Source organism: Hemitrygon akajei, chromosome 6, assembly GCF_048418815.1.
Source record: "Hemitrygon akajei chromosome 6, sHemAka1.3, whole genome shotgun sequence".
In the NCBI taxonomy this organism is placed as follows: domain Eukaryota; kingdom Metazoa; phylum Chordata; class Chondrichthyes; order Myliobatiformes; family Dasyatidae; genus Hemitrygon; species Hemitrygon akajei.
In genome coordinates, this window is record NC_133129.1 from 149,817,964 (window position 1) to 149,837,680 (window position 19,717).

General features: G+C 38.4%; 1 protein-coding gene across 18 annotated transcripts in view; it reads right to left on the reverse strand.

Moving 5' to 3' along the window:
* The window catches only part of stk33 (serine/threonine kinase 33), a 205,315-nt gene that overhangs the window by 100,944 nt on the left and 84,654 nt on the right, over positions 1-19,717 (reverse strand). For 17 of the 18 annotated variants that reach the window (XM_073049535.1, XM_073049533.1, XM_073049532.1 and 14 more), the window contains 5 exons: positions 14,934-15,047; positions 14,530-14,634; positions 12,290-12,428; positions 8,854-8,942; positions 476-563 (listed from right to left, as the gene is read on the reverse strand). In XM_073049535.1, the coding sequence (XP_072905636.1) occupies positions 476-563; positions 8,854-8,942; positions 12,290-12,428; positions 14,530-14,634; positions 14,934-15,047 (535 nt within the window). Of the gene's footprint in view, positions 1-475; positions 564-8,853; positions 8,943-12,289; positions 12,429-12,889; positions 13,118-14,529; positions 14,635-14,933; positions 15,048-19,717 lie in introns of those variants that run through there. The other variant, XM_073049539.1, reaches the window with a different exon arrangement.

The following is a 19,717-nucleotide window of genomic DNA, read 5'->3' on the forward strand; positions in this document are numbered from 1 at the left end:
AAACTAATTCTACTGCTCAACATTTCTACCCAATACTTCTAGTCTTCTTCAATATCAAATATTTACTTAATGTTCCCTGTTGTAAAACATCCAGGTAACATATGTATTTTATACAATGGCTCTGACCAAAAGGAAAAAAATTGCGATCATTCGATAGCTGGTGCATTCAACTTCAGTGCTTATTAGCATAAGTAGATTATTAAAAACAAATCTGGCTTTACAATAAAATTTACTTCAGCCAGTAAATAGGTAGTTGAACACTTTGGCATACAGATTTTTTTTAAAGAAATTAATGTTGATAATTACTACAATAAATATTTTTCTTTGCACAGGAAATAAATTAGGATAATGATATTATGTAGAAGGACACCCAAATATTTTAGTGCTATCAATGAATAATCATTATTATTAGGTGAATTGAAAAACTCTGTGCAGAAAAAGCAAGTTGGAATGTAAACGACAGCACATTTCTTACCCATGTACATAGGTGTTCCACAGGTTGCCTGCAACATTTTGTCACTGCCAACACCCCCTTTTTGCACAGAAAGTCCAAAATCAGTCACCTGGTTCAAAAAAAATCACCATTTTAGAATAGAGTCAAAAAAAGGCATAAATCTCATATCCATTGATTTTGCTGACAATTTGTTTTCCACATTATTTCTCCATCACGTTAACACGTCAGATCCACATTTCAATTTTTAAATGGTGCATTCAACAGTGGGCACTTACCTGGAAGTTTATGCTTTGCCATGCATCCTGACTAAACAAAGACCATTTCTATGATTACCTAGTGCTTAAAGGTATAATTAATCTAAGCATTTAGCACTGTATAGTCACTGACAATTAAGTTGCAGTCATAATGTCATATAGAATGCAAATATCTCAACAATTTATGATGTGTATACCGCTGGCTCTTTTTGCCATTATAAGCCCCCAGAACTGGTAGCAACTTACACAGAAATACAAAGTTACTGTCTATAATTTGTCACAAATCAAGGGGCTGCATTCCAATGCTGTACAGGTAGTCCCCGAGGTACGAACATCTGATTTACGAACAACTCATACTTACGAACCGTGGAAGAAGAACATCGTCCACCATTTTAAGTCAGATCGCAACGCTATCCGATGTTTTAAGTCGTTGCCATTGACACTGTGTTGAGTGCGTAACTTTGTATTTGGCTTAAAGTTTTCTTAGTAAGATTCACCCTGACCCTGTCACCCCCCCCCCCCCTTTTCCGGTCGGCTGGTAGCGCAGTGAGACCAGTGCCGGGCTCGAGAACGGAGGTTCCCGAGTTCAATCCAGTGACAGAGCGCTCCTGAGTGCACCAAGCTTTCAATTCAACCTCGTAAAAAGAAAACACTGCCACCTCCAGTTTAAATTCCGATACAGAATAGTGTGGAGGATGAAATACCCAAACCCAGCACAGCCCCCACTTGTCCCACTTAACCTGTCTCAGTGCAGTGGACCTTAGGACCCAGGGAATTAAGTGCACTGGTCCTTAGGACCCAGTGGAGCTCGGGAGCCGGTGGAGCTCGAGACCCGCCACCCGCAGTGTTTCTGTTCCGTTGACGGGAAGCGATCATGATTGAAAATAAAGTGGAAATAATAAAGCGTTTGGAAAGAGGTGAAATGCCATCGGTCATTGGAAAAGCGTTAGGCTACAGTCAGTCAACGATCGGAACAATTTTATAGGATAAAGGATAAAGTGAGAATAATGGAGCATGTGAAAGGCCCTGCCCCGATAAAAGCTACAATTATTACTAAGCAACACAGTGGTTTAAGTATTGGAATACATACATTTCTTAAGTGTTTTATATGCATAGAAAGGTAAAATATATACTATATACTAAGACAAACGTTTGACTAAGTGACGCTAAATAATACCGGATGTACTTGTTCCGACTTATGTACAAATCCAACTTAAAGACAGACTCAGGATCGGAACTCGTTCGTAACCCAGGGACTGCCTGTATTTAGCATTAAATTTAGGAAGGAAGCAGAAACTTAGGCCTATTGCCCAACATTATGTTATTACATAGAAGAAATTTATGCCCAACCTCAAACAGGTGCAAGAAATGGAACAGCTTCAGAAGCTTTAAAAAAATTTAACAATGTTTAAAAAAACACATTTAGATAGGTGATTAGTTTTTAAATGCTCCTTGAAATCTTGCCAACATTTTTATGCACTCTAATGATTATTCACTTAGACTTTTCTTAAAGGTATCTAATAGAGTTTGAGTGAATATATAAAAAAAGTTTTAAGGGAACTGGAGAGTTTGTCTTTTGAACCGGTGGTTCATTAAGGCCACTAACTATAAATGCAGAGAAATCCCGAAGTTTCATGTGATGAGAACAAAAGCAAACAGGCAAAGTTCATGTCATAGTTTCTCAGATATTTGTATTCTACATGATTTCTTTACTTATTACTGGCAGTTCTTTCCTGTACTATAACTACACAAAATGCTCAAACAACTTTGCTAGGCCTTGTCTGCATAATATATTGGAGGCCAGGTTGTGTAATTTAAGATAATTTTCAAAGAAATTGAATATAGTCCTATGATGTGAACATAGACTGCAGAAAAACACAGAATAATCTTGAAGCAGCAAACTAACCATTTCAGGGTTAGGGTGACCAGATAATGAAACAGATCTTGCATGCCACTGATCAACAATAACGATGTAACTCCCATACTTTTATTTTCCTCCCACCTCAAATCCTGAATGGTGAAATACCCAAGAAAGAACAGGACTTCTGATTTAGTCTTTAATGCAAGGATAATACCACTGGGATGAAGAAGGAAATCGTTCTAGTGTAGAAATAGCAGGGGCTCTGACAGAAATATTTCAAATGTCATTAGAAATGGGGATGGTGCCAGAGGATTGGTGTATTGCTCATGTGGTTCCATTGTTTAAGAAGGGTTCTAAGAGTAAACCTAGCAATTATTGGCCTGTAGGTTTGACGTCAGTGGTGGGTAAATTAATGGAAAGTATTCTTAGAGATGGTATATATTATTATCTGGATAGACAGGGTCTGATTAGGAACAGTCAACATGGATTTGTGCGTGGAAGGTCGTGTTTGACAAATCTTACTGAATTTTTTGAAGAGGTTACTAGGAAAATTAACGAGGGTAAAGCAGTGGATGTTGTCTATATGGACTTCAGAAAGGCTTTTGACAAGGTTTCACACAGAAGGTTAGTTAGGAAGGTTCAATTGTTAGGTATTAATATTGAAGTAGTAAAATGGATTCGACACTGGCTGGATGTGAGATGTCACAGAGAGTAGTGGTGGATAACTGTTTGTCAGGTTGGAGGCCGGAGACTAGTGGTGTGCCTCAGGGATCTGTACTGGGTCCAATGTTGTTTGTCATATACATTAATGATCTGGAAGATGGGGTGGTAAATTGGATTAGTAAATATGCAGATGATACTAAGACAGGTGGCATTGTGGATAATGAAGTAGGTTTTCAAAGCTTCCAGAGAGATTTAGGCCAGTTAGAAAGATGGCAGATGAAGTTTAATGCTGTTAAGTGTGAGGTGCTACATTTTGGTAGGACTAATCAAAATAGGACACAAATGGTAAATGGTAGGGCATTGAGGAATGCAGTAGAACAGAGTGATATAGGAATAATGGTTCCCTGAAGGTGGAATCTCATGTGTATAGGGTGGTGAAGAAAGCTTTTGTATGCTGGCCTTTATAAATCAAAGCATTGAGTATAAGAGTTGGGATGTAATGTTAAAATTGTACAAGGCATTGGTGAGGCCAAATTTGGAGTATTGTGCACAGATCTGGTCACCGAATTATAGGAAAGATGTCAACAAAATAGAGAGAGTACAGAGGAGATTTACTAGAATGTTACCTGGGTTTCAGCACCTAAGTTATAGAGAAAGGTTGAACAACTTAGGTCTTTATTCTTTGGAGCGTAGAAGATTGAGGGGGGGACTTGATAGAGATATTTAAAATTATGAGGGGGATAGATAGAGTTGACGTGAATAGGCTTTTTCCATTGAGAGTAGGGGAGATTCAAACAAGAGGACATGAGTTGAGAGTTAGGGGGCAAAAGTTTAGGGGTAACACAAGGGGGAACTTCTTTACTCAGAGTGTTAGCTGTGTGGAACGAGCTTCCAGTAGAAGTGGTAGAGGCAGGTTCAATTTTGTCATTAAAAAAAAATTGGATAGGTATATGGACAGGAAAGGAATGGAGGGTTATAGGCTGAGTGCAGGTAGGTGGGACTAGGTGAGAGTAAACGTTCAGCACAGACTAGAAGGGCTGAGATGCCTGATTCCGTGCTGTAATTGTTATATGGTTATAGTAGGGGAAAATAACTAGGCTGAGGGAAGGGATATAGTGTAAAACTTTGCTCAGGGTCTCTGGGTCATGACTGATACATTTTAAAAGAAGCTAAAGCAGGTTGCAAGGTTAATTGTTAAACATTTTCTTCAATGTGCCTTTTCTCTGATTAATCTAAAACCCCTTGGTAATGTTTCTCATTTGTGTTTAATATTTAGATTGAGGTAGGTTCTGAGATCCGCACCCATACAAGAAATAAGGACGTGACCACAGTGTGACATGGTGGTATAGCAGTTAGTGTATCACTAATACAATGCCAGTGACCTGTGTTCAATTTCACATCAGTCTGTAAGGAATCTGTGCGTTCTCCCTTTGACCGCATGGATTTCCTCCAGGTGCTCTAGTATCATCGCACATTCCAAAGATGTGTAGGTTGGTAGATTTAATTGATCACCCGTATGTAATTGGGTGGACTGGGCCTGTTGGGCCGGAAAGGCCTGGTACCATGCTGTATTTTTAAATAAATAAAATATATCTTACGGGTTCCTGTTAATCGAATGGATTATACAGCAGTCATGTACACAGAAGTTCAACAGAGGTTCCTGTAGCCTTTGATCAACCAGCAGTCCAGCCTCCAGAATCCAAAATTGAGACACCATTTATTCGATTTATCACATTTGTGACTTGCTTATTTACTCTAACCAGGTATAGTGTAGAGTTATTTTTGGTTTTAACAACAAATCTTAATTGTAATTTGGCTATTAATTCATGACTGAGAAAAGATAATGTTTGAGGCTCATTTACTACATTAAAAACTACACTTCTGGGTTATGATTCTGTAAGACCATGAGATAATACAAGATAGAAGAGCAAAACTAGGCTATTCGGCTCATCAATTCTGCTCCACCATTCCATCATGTCTGATTTAATATCTTTCTCAACCCCATTCTCCTGACTACTCCCCATAACCTTGGACGTCCTTATTGATCAAAAACCTATCAATCTCCACTTTAAATAGACCCAATGACTTGGTCTTTATAGCCATCCGTGACAATAAATTCCAGATTCATCACACTCTGCTCAAAGAAATTTCTCCTCATCTTTAAAGGGAAAGCCTTGTATTCTGCAGCTGGCCTTTGGTTCTAGATATCTCCACTGTAGGAAACATCTTCCTGACACTGTATTCCACCTGCCAATTCTTTGCCCATTCCCCTAATCTGACCAAGTCCTTCTCTAGCCTCGTCACTTCATCAAAACTACTTGCTCCTTAATTTATCTTCACATTATCTGCAAACTTTGCAACAAAGCCACCAATTCTATCATCCGCATCATTGACATATAATGTATAAAGAATCAGTCCCAACACAGACCCACTAGTCACTGGCAGCCAACCAGAAAAGGCTCCCTTTATTCCCACTCTTTGCTTCTTGCCCATCAACCACTGCTTTGTTCATGCTAGAATCTTTCCTGTGTTACGTACCCGTGGGTATCTTGTGCCTGTCACATGATCATGGTGTAATTGAGGCTTGTGTAATGGGCTTGTGATGGTGGAGTGATGTAATTTTCCCACCAGTGAGAGGTCATGTGATAGTTTTTTTCAACAGGGTATAAAAGGAGAACCCCTCCCTGTGACACGGGGCAGTTCATGGATGAATTCGCCAGTGACTCCGTTCTGCTGCATATTCGATGTTATTATGCTGTTTTATTTTAAAGTGGAGTTTTACTTTCTGCCTTAAGTCTCAAAGGTTATTGCTGGCAGTTTTGCTACAATACTGCCAATTCAGTCCAGTCAGAGAGTGAAGATTTATCGAAGTTCGGGAAGCTGGAAGAATCGAGGAAACTTGGTGTTGTCGGCTTTAAAGCAGGTTTGACCTTATTTAATTTTCGTACAAGGAGTTAGTAACCTGTGTCCATGATAACTCCTGCATTTCTGAAAGCAGAAAGAGTTTGACGCAGAGTTTCGCCAAGGAAAGGTCAGTGCCTTTAAGCTGTTTTATTTCCTTCATCGTAAATCCTTTGAGCAAGGCATACTTCAGCTGGGATCAGCAGTAACGCCAGGAAAGAGAATTTATTACCTCAAGGAAAGTCTCTCCTAAGCGACTGTGTAAAACATTTGGAATTTCGCAGTACTACTTCTAAGAACTGTTTTCGCATTATCGCATTAAGAACTGAGTTCACATTTCTCGCTTTAAGAACTGTTTGAGCTGCCGCATAGCAGTTGACTTCTGGTTAAGTTAGTCGTTTGTTTACTTTTGGGGTTTTTTTAAGCAGTGTTTAATAAATGTTTTATTTGTTATAAAAAACCTGTCTCAATTATATATTCATTGTTGCTGGATCATAACATCTGTAATATCATGGGCTTTAGCACGTTAAACCCCCCTCACGTGTGGCGCCTTGTCAAAGGCCTTCTGAAAATCCAAGTACACAACATCAACCAATTCTTCTTTGTCTATCCTGCTTGTTATTTAACCATATAACCATATAACAATTACAGCACGGAAACAGGCCATCTCGGCCCTTCTAGTCCATGCTGAATGCTTACTCTCACCTAGTCCCCCTGACCTGCACTCAGCCCATAACCCTCCATTCCTTTCCTGTCCATATACCTATCCAATTTTACTTTAAATGACAATATCGAACCTGCCTCTACCACTTCTACTGGAAACTCGTTCCACACAGCTACCACTCTCTGAGTAAAGAAATTCCCCCTTGTGTTACCCCTAAACTTCTGCCCCCTAACTTTCAACTCATGTCCTCTTGTTTGAATCTCCCCTACTCTCAATGGAAAAAGCCTATCCACGTCAACTCTATCTATCCCCCTCATAATTTTAAATACCTCTATCAAGTCCCCCCTCAACCTTCTACGCTCCAAAGAATAAAGACCGAACTTGTTCAGCCTTTCCCTGTAACTTAGGAGCTGAAACCCAGGTAACATTCTAGTAAATCTCCTCTGTACTCTCTCTAGTTTGTTGACATCTTTCCTATAATTTGGTGACCAGAACTGTACACAATACTCCAAATTCGGCCTTACCAATGCCTTGTACAATTTTAACATTACATCCCAACTCCTATACTCAATGCTCTGATTTATAAAGGCCAGCATACCAAAAGCTTTCTTCACCACCCTATCCACATGAGATTCCACCTTTGGGGAACTATGCACCATTATTCCTAGATCTCTCTGTTCTACTGCATTCTTCAATGCCCTACCATTTACCATGTATGTCCCATTTTGATTATTCCTACCAAAATGTAGCTCCTCACACTTGTCAGCATTAAACTCCATCTGCCATCTTTCAGCCCACTCTTCTAACTGGCCTAAATCTCACTGCAAGCTTTGAAAACCTACTTCATTATCCACAACACCACCTATCTTAGTATCATCTGCAAAGAATTCCAACAGGTTTGAATGACGCACACTGTTTTGTAGATTAGCACAAAAATCTTATGTCAATGAATTTTAAATTTAGAAAATGAGTCAGTAAAATATGAAGATAGTTGAGAGGCTGAATACTTTTTCAAGGTACTGTAGCGATGTGCTACACACAGCGCTGAAATAACGACAAGTCGTTTCGAGACTAGTTTATTCAAACTTCGCGGCGGTGGCATTTAATCCCTAGCCTCCGCCCTCTCCGGGCGGAAATGACGTCAGAGGTGCATTATCAAAGTCTCCCCCCGCGCGCTGGCTATTTGTGAGCCGGTTCGCCTGCGCAGAAAGTGGGTCGCCACAGTACTATACAGTTTTGCTTAAAGAAAATTATTTAATTCAATACACTAACATAATTTTTAAAAACAATTAAATGAAATAAAAAGAAATAACCTTTCCTTGTATTTTTTCCATGTAGTTTCATAATCCCATTCAAATGAAAAAAGTATTGCTTCTGCTTCAGGATCCATGAAATGGGATCCAGGGAAACCCGGTGGATGAGAATGTTAAAATACTGTAGATGATATTAACTACTCTTGGTAGATCTGAAACTTCTCCAGTTGACTGAGTTTGTGCAAAGTCCCTGATTTGTTAGCTTTTAAACAAGCAAATGTCAAATCAGAGCTTCCGCTATTTACCAACAGAATCTGACAAACAATTTCCCTGAAGCTTAATACTTAAACAATAACAACACTGTAGATGTTATCTGATAAATGCTCTTGGATTTATTCCTCACATTTAAATTCTAACTTGTTTGAAAAATAAACCAAAGTTTAATTTTTTTATACTTCTGTACTGGCTTTTACTGATCTGAGTAGGAGAATGGGCCAATGAAGAATAAGACACACAGTAAATAGAGAAAGGAAAACTGGCCAGAAAAAGCACAGCGATCAGCAGATTGAATGTCAAATAAACAAGAAGTTCCAGCAGTAGTTGTACAAGAACAATTGAGACATCAAATAGGTATCTTTTGTGATGGAAATGACATGACACCCAACATCTTGAGGCTAATCCTTGATGATTTAAAGATAATTTTTAAGCTTATAATGTATCAGAAGGGGTAGTATGAGCCAGAGGTATGATTTGTCCAATTAAGTAACTTACAATAACATTATTACACAATTAATTCAATTTACCTTGATGTTTAACTTCATGTCAAGTTCACTGCTGTTTTCAATGTTTTTCACCAAGATATTTTCTAGCTTTAAATCCCGATGGACAATATCTGTAGAAAGACCACACAATATTCAACATATATTGAAAATATACAATTCAAGAGAGATGATAAAATTAACAAATCACAACTTCCGTCAGCATATTCTAACTTAGATAGGTGTATTAATAAGTACCAGAAACATTGCTCATGGAAAGACTCCCATTTCTGAAACAAGTTTTCCATTTCAGCAGTATTCTAAAGTGGCATCTGATTAACAGAACAGATTAGGTTGTAGTAATAAGACAGTCTTTTCTCCCTTAAAGTTTTGAGTGATATATAAGTAGGCATCAACGAGCTTCTCATTCACAGCACTCTGCAAATTACAATGAAGTGGAGCAAGATGGGATAGGAATAAAAAGGAGGATTGGCAACCAAGTAAAAAATGATTAAATTTGTTAAATTAAATTGATTAAATTTGCATTTGTGATACATTAATATCTTTAATGAGTGTGTAAAATGTTTTAATCCCAAACATTTCTCTTAAAATAAATTGTTCTTGTTAAGTAATTACTTGAATTGATTTGTCTGCATAAATTCAAGATTGTTCAATGTCATTTTCAGTACACAAGTGTAAAGGAGGACTAAATAATTGTTACTCTGGATACGATGCAGCCCAAAAAATATACACAATATAAATACATAGTGTGTTTATGTAACTATATATGTGTGTGTGTGTGTGTGTGTGTGTGTGTGTGTGTGTGTGTGTGTGTGTGTGTGTGTGTGTGTGTGTGTGTGTGTGCGTGTGCGTGTGCGTGTGCGTGTGCGTGTGCGCGCGTGCGTATATATATATATATATATATATAGAGAGAGAGAGAGAGATAGATAGAGATTCTATGTTATTAAAGTGGCACCAAGCACAGGAGTGTCTATACATAAGGTGACTCTAATGGGAAATGATAAGGTAGTGGTGGTGGGAGGTGTGGAGGAGTGGTTTAGTGGGTGGAGTTGCTGATCAGCCTTGATGTTCAGGGAAAGTAAAGTTTTTGAATTTGGTGGTCTTCACATGGATGTCACATAACCTCCTTCCTGATGGGAGTGGGACAAAACAGTCCTTGTGCACGATGGGTGGGATCCTTCATGATGCTGCTGACCTTTTTCTGGCATCTGTCAGTATATAGAGCACTGTGCAAAAGTCTTAAGCACATGTACCAAGTCTTTGCACAGTACTGTAGTAATTTTTATGTATTGCACTGTACTGCTGCAAAGAAAAATACTCATGATATATGAGAATGATATATCTGATACAAGTCTCTATTGTGGACTGACTGGGAATGGGGCTGGGAGAGGGGAATCGTGGTTGTGAAAACAGGAAGGGAGAAAGAAGCACCAGAGAGAAATTCTGTAAAAGACCATGACCATAAGATACAGGAGAAAAATTAGGCCATTTGGACCATCACATCTGCTCTGCCATTTGCTGATGCAATTTTCCTCTCAGTCCCAATCTCCTGCCTTCTCCCTGTATTCCTTCATTCCAGTGACCAATCCAGAATCTATCAAACTCTGCCTTAAATATACATAAAGGCTTGACCTCCACAGCTGCACATGGCAAAGAATTATACAGATTCGCCACTCTCTGGCTAAAGAAATTCTTGCTCATCTCCATTCTAAAAGGACACCCCTTTATTCTGAGGCTGTGTCCTCTGTTCTTAAGACTCTCCCACCATAGGAAACAACCTATCCATATCCACTCTTTCAAGGCCTTTCACCATCCGATAGGTTTCAATGAGGTCACCCCTCATTCTTCTGAATACTAATGAATACAGGCCCAGAGCCATCACACGCTCTTCATATGACAAGCCATTCAATCCTGGAATAATTTTGATGAACCTCCTTTAAACCCTCTCTTATTTCAGCACATCCTTTTTAGGATAAGGAGCCCAAACCTGCTTACGATACACCAGAGCTTTATAAAGTTTCAACATATAACCATATAACAATTACAGCACGGAAACAGGCCATCTCGGCCCTTATAGACCGTGCCGACGCTTACACTCACCTAGTCCCACTGGCCCGCACTCAGCCCATAATCCTCCATTCCTTTCCTGTCCATATACCTATCCAATTTTACTTTAAATGACAATACCGAACCTGCCTCTACCACTTCTACTGGATGCTCATTCCACACAGCTACCACTCTCTGAGTAAAGAAATTCCCCCTCGTGTTACCCTTAAACTTTTGCCCCCTAACTCTTAAATCGTGTCCTCTTGTTTGAATCTCCCCTACTCTCAATGGAAAAAGCCTATCCACGTCAACTCTATCTATCCCCCTCATAATTTTAAATACCTCTATCAAGTCCCCCCTCAACCTTCTACGCTCCAAAGAATAAAGACCTAACTTGTTCAGCCTTTCCCTGTAACTTAGGTGCTGAAACCCAGGTAACATTCTAGTAAATCTTCTCTGTACTCTTTCTATTTTGTTGATATCTTTCCTATAATTCGGTGACAAGAACTGTACACAATACTCCAAATTCGGCCTTACCAATGCCATGTACAATTTTAACATTACATCCCAACTCCTAAACTCAAAGCTCTGATTTATAAAGGCCAACATACCAAAAGCTTTCTTCACCACCCTATCCACATGAGATTCCACCTTCAGGGAACTATGCACCATTATTCCTAGACCACTCTGTTCTACTGCATTCTTCAATGCCCTACCATTTACGATGTATGTAAATTACATCCTTGCTTTGATATTCTATTCCTCTTGAAACGAATGCTATAATCAATTGTACTAATAAATAAATCAATTATTTGGAATCAAATAACCTTGCCTGGTGTCTCAGGCCTGGGTGTGTCTACACCCACGCCAGTCCCCACCTATGGCATTCCTTCTCTGTCCAAGTCCCACAACTCTCCTGCAGCGTTCCACTCTCGCCATTTCCACCAGATTTATAAACTCACTCTCCATTCCACGTTGACAAACATAATGCTGTCCAAAAGTCCAGAGCACCCTAGCTATGTATATGTACGCAAAACATGTGCACAATACTCTATATCCTTGATGGTGGAAAGGCTGACGCTGGTGATGCAGTTTTGACTACCTGTTGTAGAGCCTTCCTGTCCACCGCAGTGCAGTTTCTCAACCATGCAGTGATGCAGCATGTTCAGATGCTCTCTACTGCACATCTGTAGAAGGATGTAAATATAGATCTGTATAATCCAGCTCTCTACAACCTCATCAGAAAACAGAGGTTCTGGTGAGCTTTCCTGATTGTGCAGGATTTGTTCTGTGACCATGAAACGTTGTGCAAGGTGTGCTTTACCAATTGAGACTCTATTACTTCAGAAATTTATAAGGGTGTTTTTGTCTGGACTACAAGGTTATTTATTTACTTTCTCTGATAAAATCTTACCATTTTTATGTAAGTAAGCAATTGCACTTGCTAGGCTACGGATCACATGTCTTGTCTCATTTTCATTTAAGCGCTTTTTTCTATGAAGTATTGCACTTAGTTCTCCACCCTCACAGACTTCCGTCACCAGGTACATTCGCTGCAAACAAATAATTAGCGTTACCTATTAAGGAGGTCATGGAATCCAACAGCAAAATACTTCAGATGCAAAAAACATTAAAAATATTCAGCAAGTTACACAGTGTATCTAGCCTTTCTATTCGAAGATGGTGCCAGACCTTCTTAATATTTTGTTTTTATTGTGGTTATCATGAACTTTGCGGCAATTCAAAGTCAATTTTATTGTCATATGAATAATTACATGTACGCATAGGTGCAGTGAAAAACTTATTTGCAGCACCTCCACGGACACACAGCATCATACAAGCACATTCACCAGAGAAACATAAATTAACCACAAATTTTGCAAGAAATAACACAATTAGAACAAAACAAAAAAATCAAAGTGCTGCTAAACTCTAGTATTTAGAGTTGCGCCTGTTAGTTCAAGAACCATACAATTCAATAGATGTTTAAGAGAAATGAATGATGTTCTTGAACCTGATTATGCAGGACTTCAGGCTTCTGGATCTCCTGCCAAGCTGTAGCTACGATAAGGTGGGATGAATCAGAAGGCGAGGATCTTTCATAATGATGTTGCCTTCCACTGAGGAGGAGAGATGCGTTGGGCCAAATCCACCACTCCTTACAGGAGGGAATTCCCACCTTTGTTATGCTGTGGACCCCTACCATTAACCAACAGGTGGACCCCAGGTTGGGAACCCCTGCTCTGTAGCTTCTTGCAATCCTGCACATAATGAATTGACACATCAAACCATGATCACTTTCAAGTAGTGTGATTACTTTTATTCAAGGTGATGCAATGCTGAAACCATACAACCCCTCTAAACCCCACCCAATTCCCAACCACCTGATGTATACTTTTACTGAAGACTTTTAAAACATTCAAGTATGCTGCCAGTGTATGCATATAAATATAACAGTGACAGACTTGCTCTTCTGTTTATCCCTGTGTCACTTATTGGGTAGACTACTACTAGGGACAATCTCTAAATAGAATTGGTTATTTCATTATTAATATATAAAAAGATATTTCTAATTGCAGATTTATAGTCACTATCAATCCTGTCACCATTTTTGAAAATGCCATTTCAGTCGGAAAGACAGTAATGTTATGTGTATAGCGAATTTTTTTTTAAACTTTTCCTCTATCACTGGATGCATAAAAACTCTTGCTTCCTGTTTTGCCCCAAGTACAGGAAACAAGCTTTTATGTACCTAATGAAAGCTATCCATTGGTTAAGCAAGTGATCTAAAATACACATTGTTATATCCTGACAAACAAATTATATGTTTATGCTCGAATCATTCTGCTGAGCCACAGATCTATATAATATATAAATTCATAAATGTTTCATTAACACTGTCTAATCCATTAAGGTATTGAGGTACACATACAGCCTTGTCCACGTTAATGTGGTTCAGCTTCAATCTATTGGAAAGACTGCATTGTCTAACACAATTTACCACTTTAGGCAACAGAGGCTATACTTCACACCAGCTTTTGTTCAGTAAAGTGGCAGAATGAATCATTCATCAGAAATAAAATCACTGAAATCAATTAAAACAAAAAATAGAAAGTTTCTGTGAAATTCTGAACATTTTGCTGTTCCAGATTACCACCAAGCTGGTGGAGTTAAAAATATTAGCCTGGGTGGATGTCAATGCAACATTGTTCTGTTATGAAAAACTACAAGTGCTTTCTAAACTATTTTTATTTGAGAAGGGACTGAAAACAAAAGAAAATTCTTGGGTGATAATTGTTTATTTCCTTATCAATGATGCCAGTAATTATTTTAATATACATATCAAAAACCTATACAGAGAAGGAAAGATAGTGGTTTGAGAGGATTAACTGAAAAAAAGAAAAAAGGAAAACAACTGTGAAATATGATTTCAGAGAAGGGAAATGGAGAGATGGAGAAGAGGGAGAAAACCACAATGTGAACAAAACAGAAACCCAAGAGAAGAAATATCAGTCCATCCCATCCAAGGAGTGTGAAAATCAGTAAGAACTGAGTGAAAGAAGACATCGCAGACCATGGATCAAAGGAAGAATGTATTTAAAACTTATAATGTTTTCATTTTGTTAAAGTTCCCAAAATCTCATTACATCTTACTTTGGGTGTTTCAAACACCTCTTCCAAATGAATTATATGTTCATGGTTCACTTGCTTTAAAATGCTGACTTCTCGTTCCAGTAGCTTCACTGCTGAACTTCCAGCCTGGATTGGAAATAGAAAGAATACTGCAAAGGTATGTAAATGAATAAAGGCCTTTCTATTAATTTAAAGCTTTCAATTTCCTTTTGATTTTATCCCTTTCTCAATATTTATTTGATACGATTTTTAAAAACTATAGCACAACTCCAAGCATTTTTCCTTTTTCAAAACTAATTGTCATCTTAATAATTTCCATTTATTTTTAAATTCAACAATGCACTTTCTCTTTAAGACTATCATCCTTTATATATTTAAATCAGATATAATTTAAATGAAGCAAAAAATTATCAAGGAAAATTTACCTTTTCCCGGTTCACCTTCTTGATTGCCCATTTTTTGCCACTCCTATTATGCGTCGCCTCAATCACCACACCATAGCTTCCTTGTCCTAACCTTTGACCAAAACTGTATATTTGCTTAAAAAAAAGAAAGTACACTCCAAAAGGTCAAAGAAATTACAAAATGAAACAACTTGCTGATATAGGAGCTAATGCTTAAACTCAAATCACAACTAAGAACACAAGTACACAGAGACCAAATTCTCATATAACTAATGTACTATATACAAGAGAAATTAACAGTTTAAAGTAACCTAGTTCATGAATTTATGACTACATCAATGTCAATAGTAGTGAACTAAAGTATTTTCATTAAATCTATGGTTACTTTTTATATTCAAGGCTAGATGGCACTACATGAATAGGAGGGGGTATGGTCCAAGTGCAGCTCGATGGGACAAAGTATATGAACAGTTCAGCCCAGTCTAGATGGACCAAAGGGCCTGTTTCTGTGCTGTTGTGTTCTATGACTCTATGTCAGTTCTGCATGACAGTGAAAGCGTACCTCATAGAACTAATTAGGATATACATAGTTGTACTGGCAAGGATTGGGAGACAATTAAGCATTAACTTCTAAGAATCTGGTGAAGCTGGAGGAAAGAAATCTTCCATTAACCTTTCCAGGCTTTTGAAAATGTCAGTGTTTTATTATTAAAAATATACATGTAGTGTCATTATCCAATGAAGGAAACATGTACTGCACATTCTTTAAATACAGAAGAAAAAAATACTGGAGGAACTTAGCAGGACAGGAAGCATCTGTAGAGGGAATCTGCAGTCTCTTGTGTCTTTATTACTTATTCACTATCTAAGCTCTGATTGTCCAGCATATCGGGACCTGCTGGGACTATTTTTGGACCTTGTACGGTTGCTCTTATATTAATTTGTTATATATTGAAACTTGAGATTTAGATCTGTGACATAACTGCATGACTTCAGGATTTCTGAGCAACTATGCATCTTCCTGGATATCACAAAGTTGCTGTTATTAAATCAGGCCTTAGTATATGTTGTATTTGCTTCTATCTCCAACAGAATAAAGGAAGATAACTTGAACTCAACAGATATTTGTTAAACAGTCCCACTGCAAAATATCCTGAAAAGATTACACAAAAGTCGCAAAAGACCTAAAAGGATTTTTAAACAGCATGCCAAGGTATTGTTACAGACTAGAAATTACTTTGGCATTTTGCATGTGAATTGTAACATCGCGTTACATCTCTGTCTAAATGTGAAATTTATAGTAATTTATAATAAGTATTATGTACAACACGATAGTCAATATAACATAGAAATACAGTTATAAGTTAAGCAGTCTGATTGCCTGGTGGAAGAAGCTATTCTGGAGACCGTTGGTCCTGGCTTTTATGCTGCAGTACTGTACCCGGATAGTAGCAGCTAGAACAGTTTGGGGTTGGGGTGACTCGGGTCCCCAATGATCCTTCAGGTCCTTTTTACACACCTGTCTTTGTAAATGTCCTGAATAGTGGGAAGTTCTCATCTACAGATGTGCTGGTCTGTCCGCACCACTCTGCAGAGTCCTGTGATTCAGGGAAATACTGTTCCCATACCAGGCAGTGATGCAGCCAGTCAGGATGCTCTTAATTGTGCCCCTGTAGGAATTTTGAGGGCCCATTTCAAACTTTTTGAACTATCTGAGGTAAAAGAGGCACTGTAATGCCTTTTTCACCACACAGCCAGTATGTACAGACCACGTGAAATCCTCAGTGATATTTATGCCAAGGAACTTAAAGCTGTTCACCCTCTCAACCCCAGATCTATTGATGACAATAGGGGATAGCCTGTCTCCATTCCTCCTGTAGTCCACAACCAGCTCCCTTTGTTTTTGCAACATTGAGGGAGAGGTTGTTTTCTTGACACCACTGTGTTAGGGCGATGACTTCTTCTCTGCAGGTTGCCTCATTATTATTTGAGATTAGGCCAGTGTAGTGTTGCCAGCAAATTTAATTAGCAGATTGGAGCTGTGGGTGGCAACACAGTCATGAGTATACAGAGAGTAAAAGAGGGGGCTTAGTACACATCCTTGAAGGGCACCTGTGTTGAGGGTCAGAGGGGCAAAGGTGAGAGAGCCCACTCTTACCACCTGCCGGTGACTTGACAGGAAGTTCAGGATCCAGCTATACAAGACAGGCTGTAGGCCCAGGTCTTTGACCTTCTTGTCGAGCCTGGAGGGAATTATGGTGTTGAATGCTGAAATGTAGTCCAAGCACAGCATTCTCACATATGCACCCCTCTTCTCCAGATGTGTAAGGACAGTGTGTAGAGCTGTGAATATGGTGTCATCTGTCGATCAGTTGTGTCGATAGGTGAATTCTAGGGGATTCAGTTTGGGTGGTAGCAGGCTGCAGATGTAGTCCTTGACCAGCCTCTCAAAGCATTTGCTTATTATTTGAATAGCAATTTATATCCCTTTCTCTACAGCTAAAGAATATTTGCAGAGTTAATTCATAATTGTGCTTTTTCCTTGTTAATCTACATTATGTGCAGCTAACTTGATGATATCACAGCTGAATGCCAAAGATTTTATTGAAATGATGCCTGTCAGTAACAGTTATTTAGAAAACAGTTAGTTCTCATCAGAGTTTACTGGATCTTTTAGTCTGAATTTCAAAAATCACCTGAAAATACCATCACTTGAAACTTCCTTGCTAATATTTTTGTAGGAGCCACTTACTTACTTTCTGCCTCTCTGAATTATGTTTTGTGTTGTGCTTTTATCATAGGTCATTTCTCAGATGGGTTGGGGCGTGGCAGAAGTGAAGAGTATAGTTAGGTATTCATGCTTTGTTTCAGGTTAGTTCAATCTAGGTAGAGCCAGGGGGTAAGTCACGGAGTGATATACTCTTGTTGATCGCTCATTACAATTAAGAACAGTTATTTTTCTATTATGTTAAAATCACTAATGTAACTGCTTAGACTGCTTTACTTTGTTATATCTCTAGTTTTAATTTCATTAGATTGTTTTTACCGCTACAAGGTTGCTCTTCATTACTGTTTACTTAATAAAGGATTGAACATACTCTCTGGAACACTGTTATTTTGGAACATGTCATACAGAGTCAACCCTGTGCTTAGTCTCTGAAAGGTGTGGTTTGTTTTCAAGTAACCACTACATTTTGTCAACAAACAAAATTTATACCAAGCAACACCAGTCTATGGCTGAAGATTGCCTCGGACCTGTTGGGGAGATTGGAATCGCAATAGTAAGGAGCCAGAGCAGCTTGCAGCAAGTAACAACCTCTTGTTGACATATTGCTGTGTTTATGATTTGAAAACACTTTGGAATGGTCAGCACTGCCTGTCCACTGGGGACAGTTGCTCAATCGTCTGTTGTTTGCCTGAGGGTTCATCACTTTGTTTTATGAAGTGCTGAAATATTCCAGTTCCCAACATTTGAACGCTGTTAGTTGGTCTGGTTTAAGTGCTGTAGATGCACAGCTAGACTGTTAACTACATTTATTGAATCAGTAATTTGCTGCTGCTGCAGACAAAGAATTAATTGCAAGTGAAGCAAAGTTTGGAACTGCTGCCAGTGACCCTCATATCAAAACTAAAAGACAAATTAAACTTACTTTGAAACCTTTATTGAGTAGAACCGAGTCTTCGAAAGGAATATTAAAAAAAGTGAACAAAACTAAAGGTTTAATACCACCAATTAAAGATCCTTTGGGAAATACAGAAAATGCCTTACAAGTGTAATCATATCTTAAGAACTTGACTAGCCTCCATGAAGTTGTTGCTAAGCAACATAACACGCTGTTGTCTATAATTCCTGAGGTCAAGCAAGATAAGCACCTGAAAGTTTTGTACATATTGAATGCCTTAGTAGGGCAGTCATAGGGGATATTAAACAATGGCTGAACTAAACTTGCAATGTTGAAGGTCAGGTTGTTGAAACAAGTTGAAATGTTTCTCAAATTCCATGGCACATTCTGACTACACATATAACAGAGGATCCACAGGATGATGTAAACCCAAGCAACAGTGGATCAAATGAACGTGCTCCAAGTTCTGCTGCAAGCACAGCATCTTCTGTATCTAATACGTCCTTAAAATGGAGGCTGATTTAGCTGCATTAATCACACAGCAACAATTAGGACAAACAAGCACTCAGAGGAAGAGGAGCAGATGGAAGAGCAGCCATGGAGAAGGAAGGAACAGCTTAAGTGACAGGAAGAAATTGCCGCAAAGATGTCTGGTCATAATGTAGTAAAGTTAATCTTAAATGATCCTAGGTAACACCTGATGAGCAATAGAGATGAGAATTTCCCATAGTTTCTTCAGCTTTTCTAAACAAATTGATTAGTCTGAACATCCTTTATGGAATTACATTACTTCAATCTCACTGTTCACTGAATTTGTGAATAGGTGTGCATTTTCACTTATATCGCTGCGTTTGATATTTTTTAAGCACAGAGAAGTAATTGCAGAGTCTGCCTGATATTCTACCTGATGTGAAGGATGTTATAATAGTTAAAATCATTGGGGAACTGATTTCCTACTGCATAATAAATAAACTTTAATATCTTTTTATTTTATGCCTTTAAGAAAGAATTTGTGTTATGGATTGTCTAATTAGTGTAAACAACAGAAGTGGCAACAAGGGGGTTTTGCACTCCATTAAAAAAATCCAAAGCATTTTTTTTATATGGGCATGAAATTGCCTATCATTCAGTGCTCACTTTGGCTATGCTTAACATTCAGAAGTTAAAGATGGAAATCTGAAC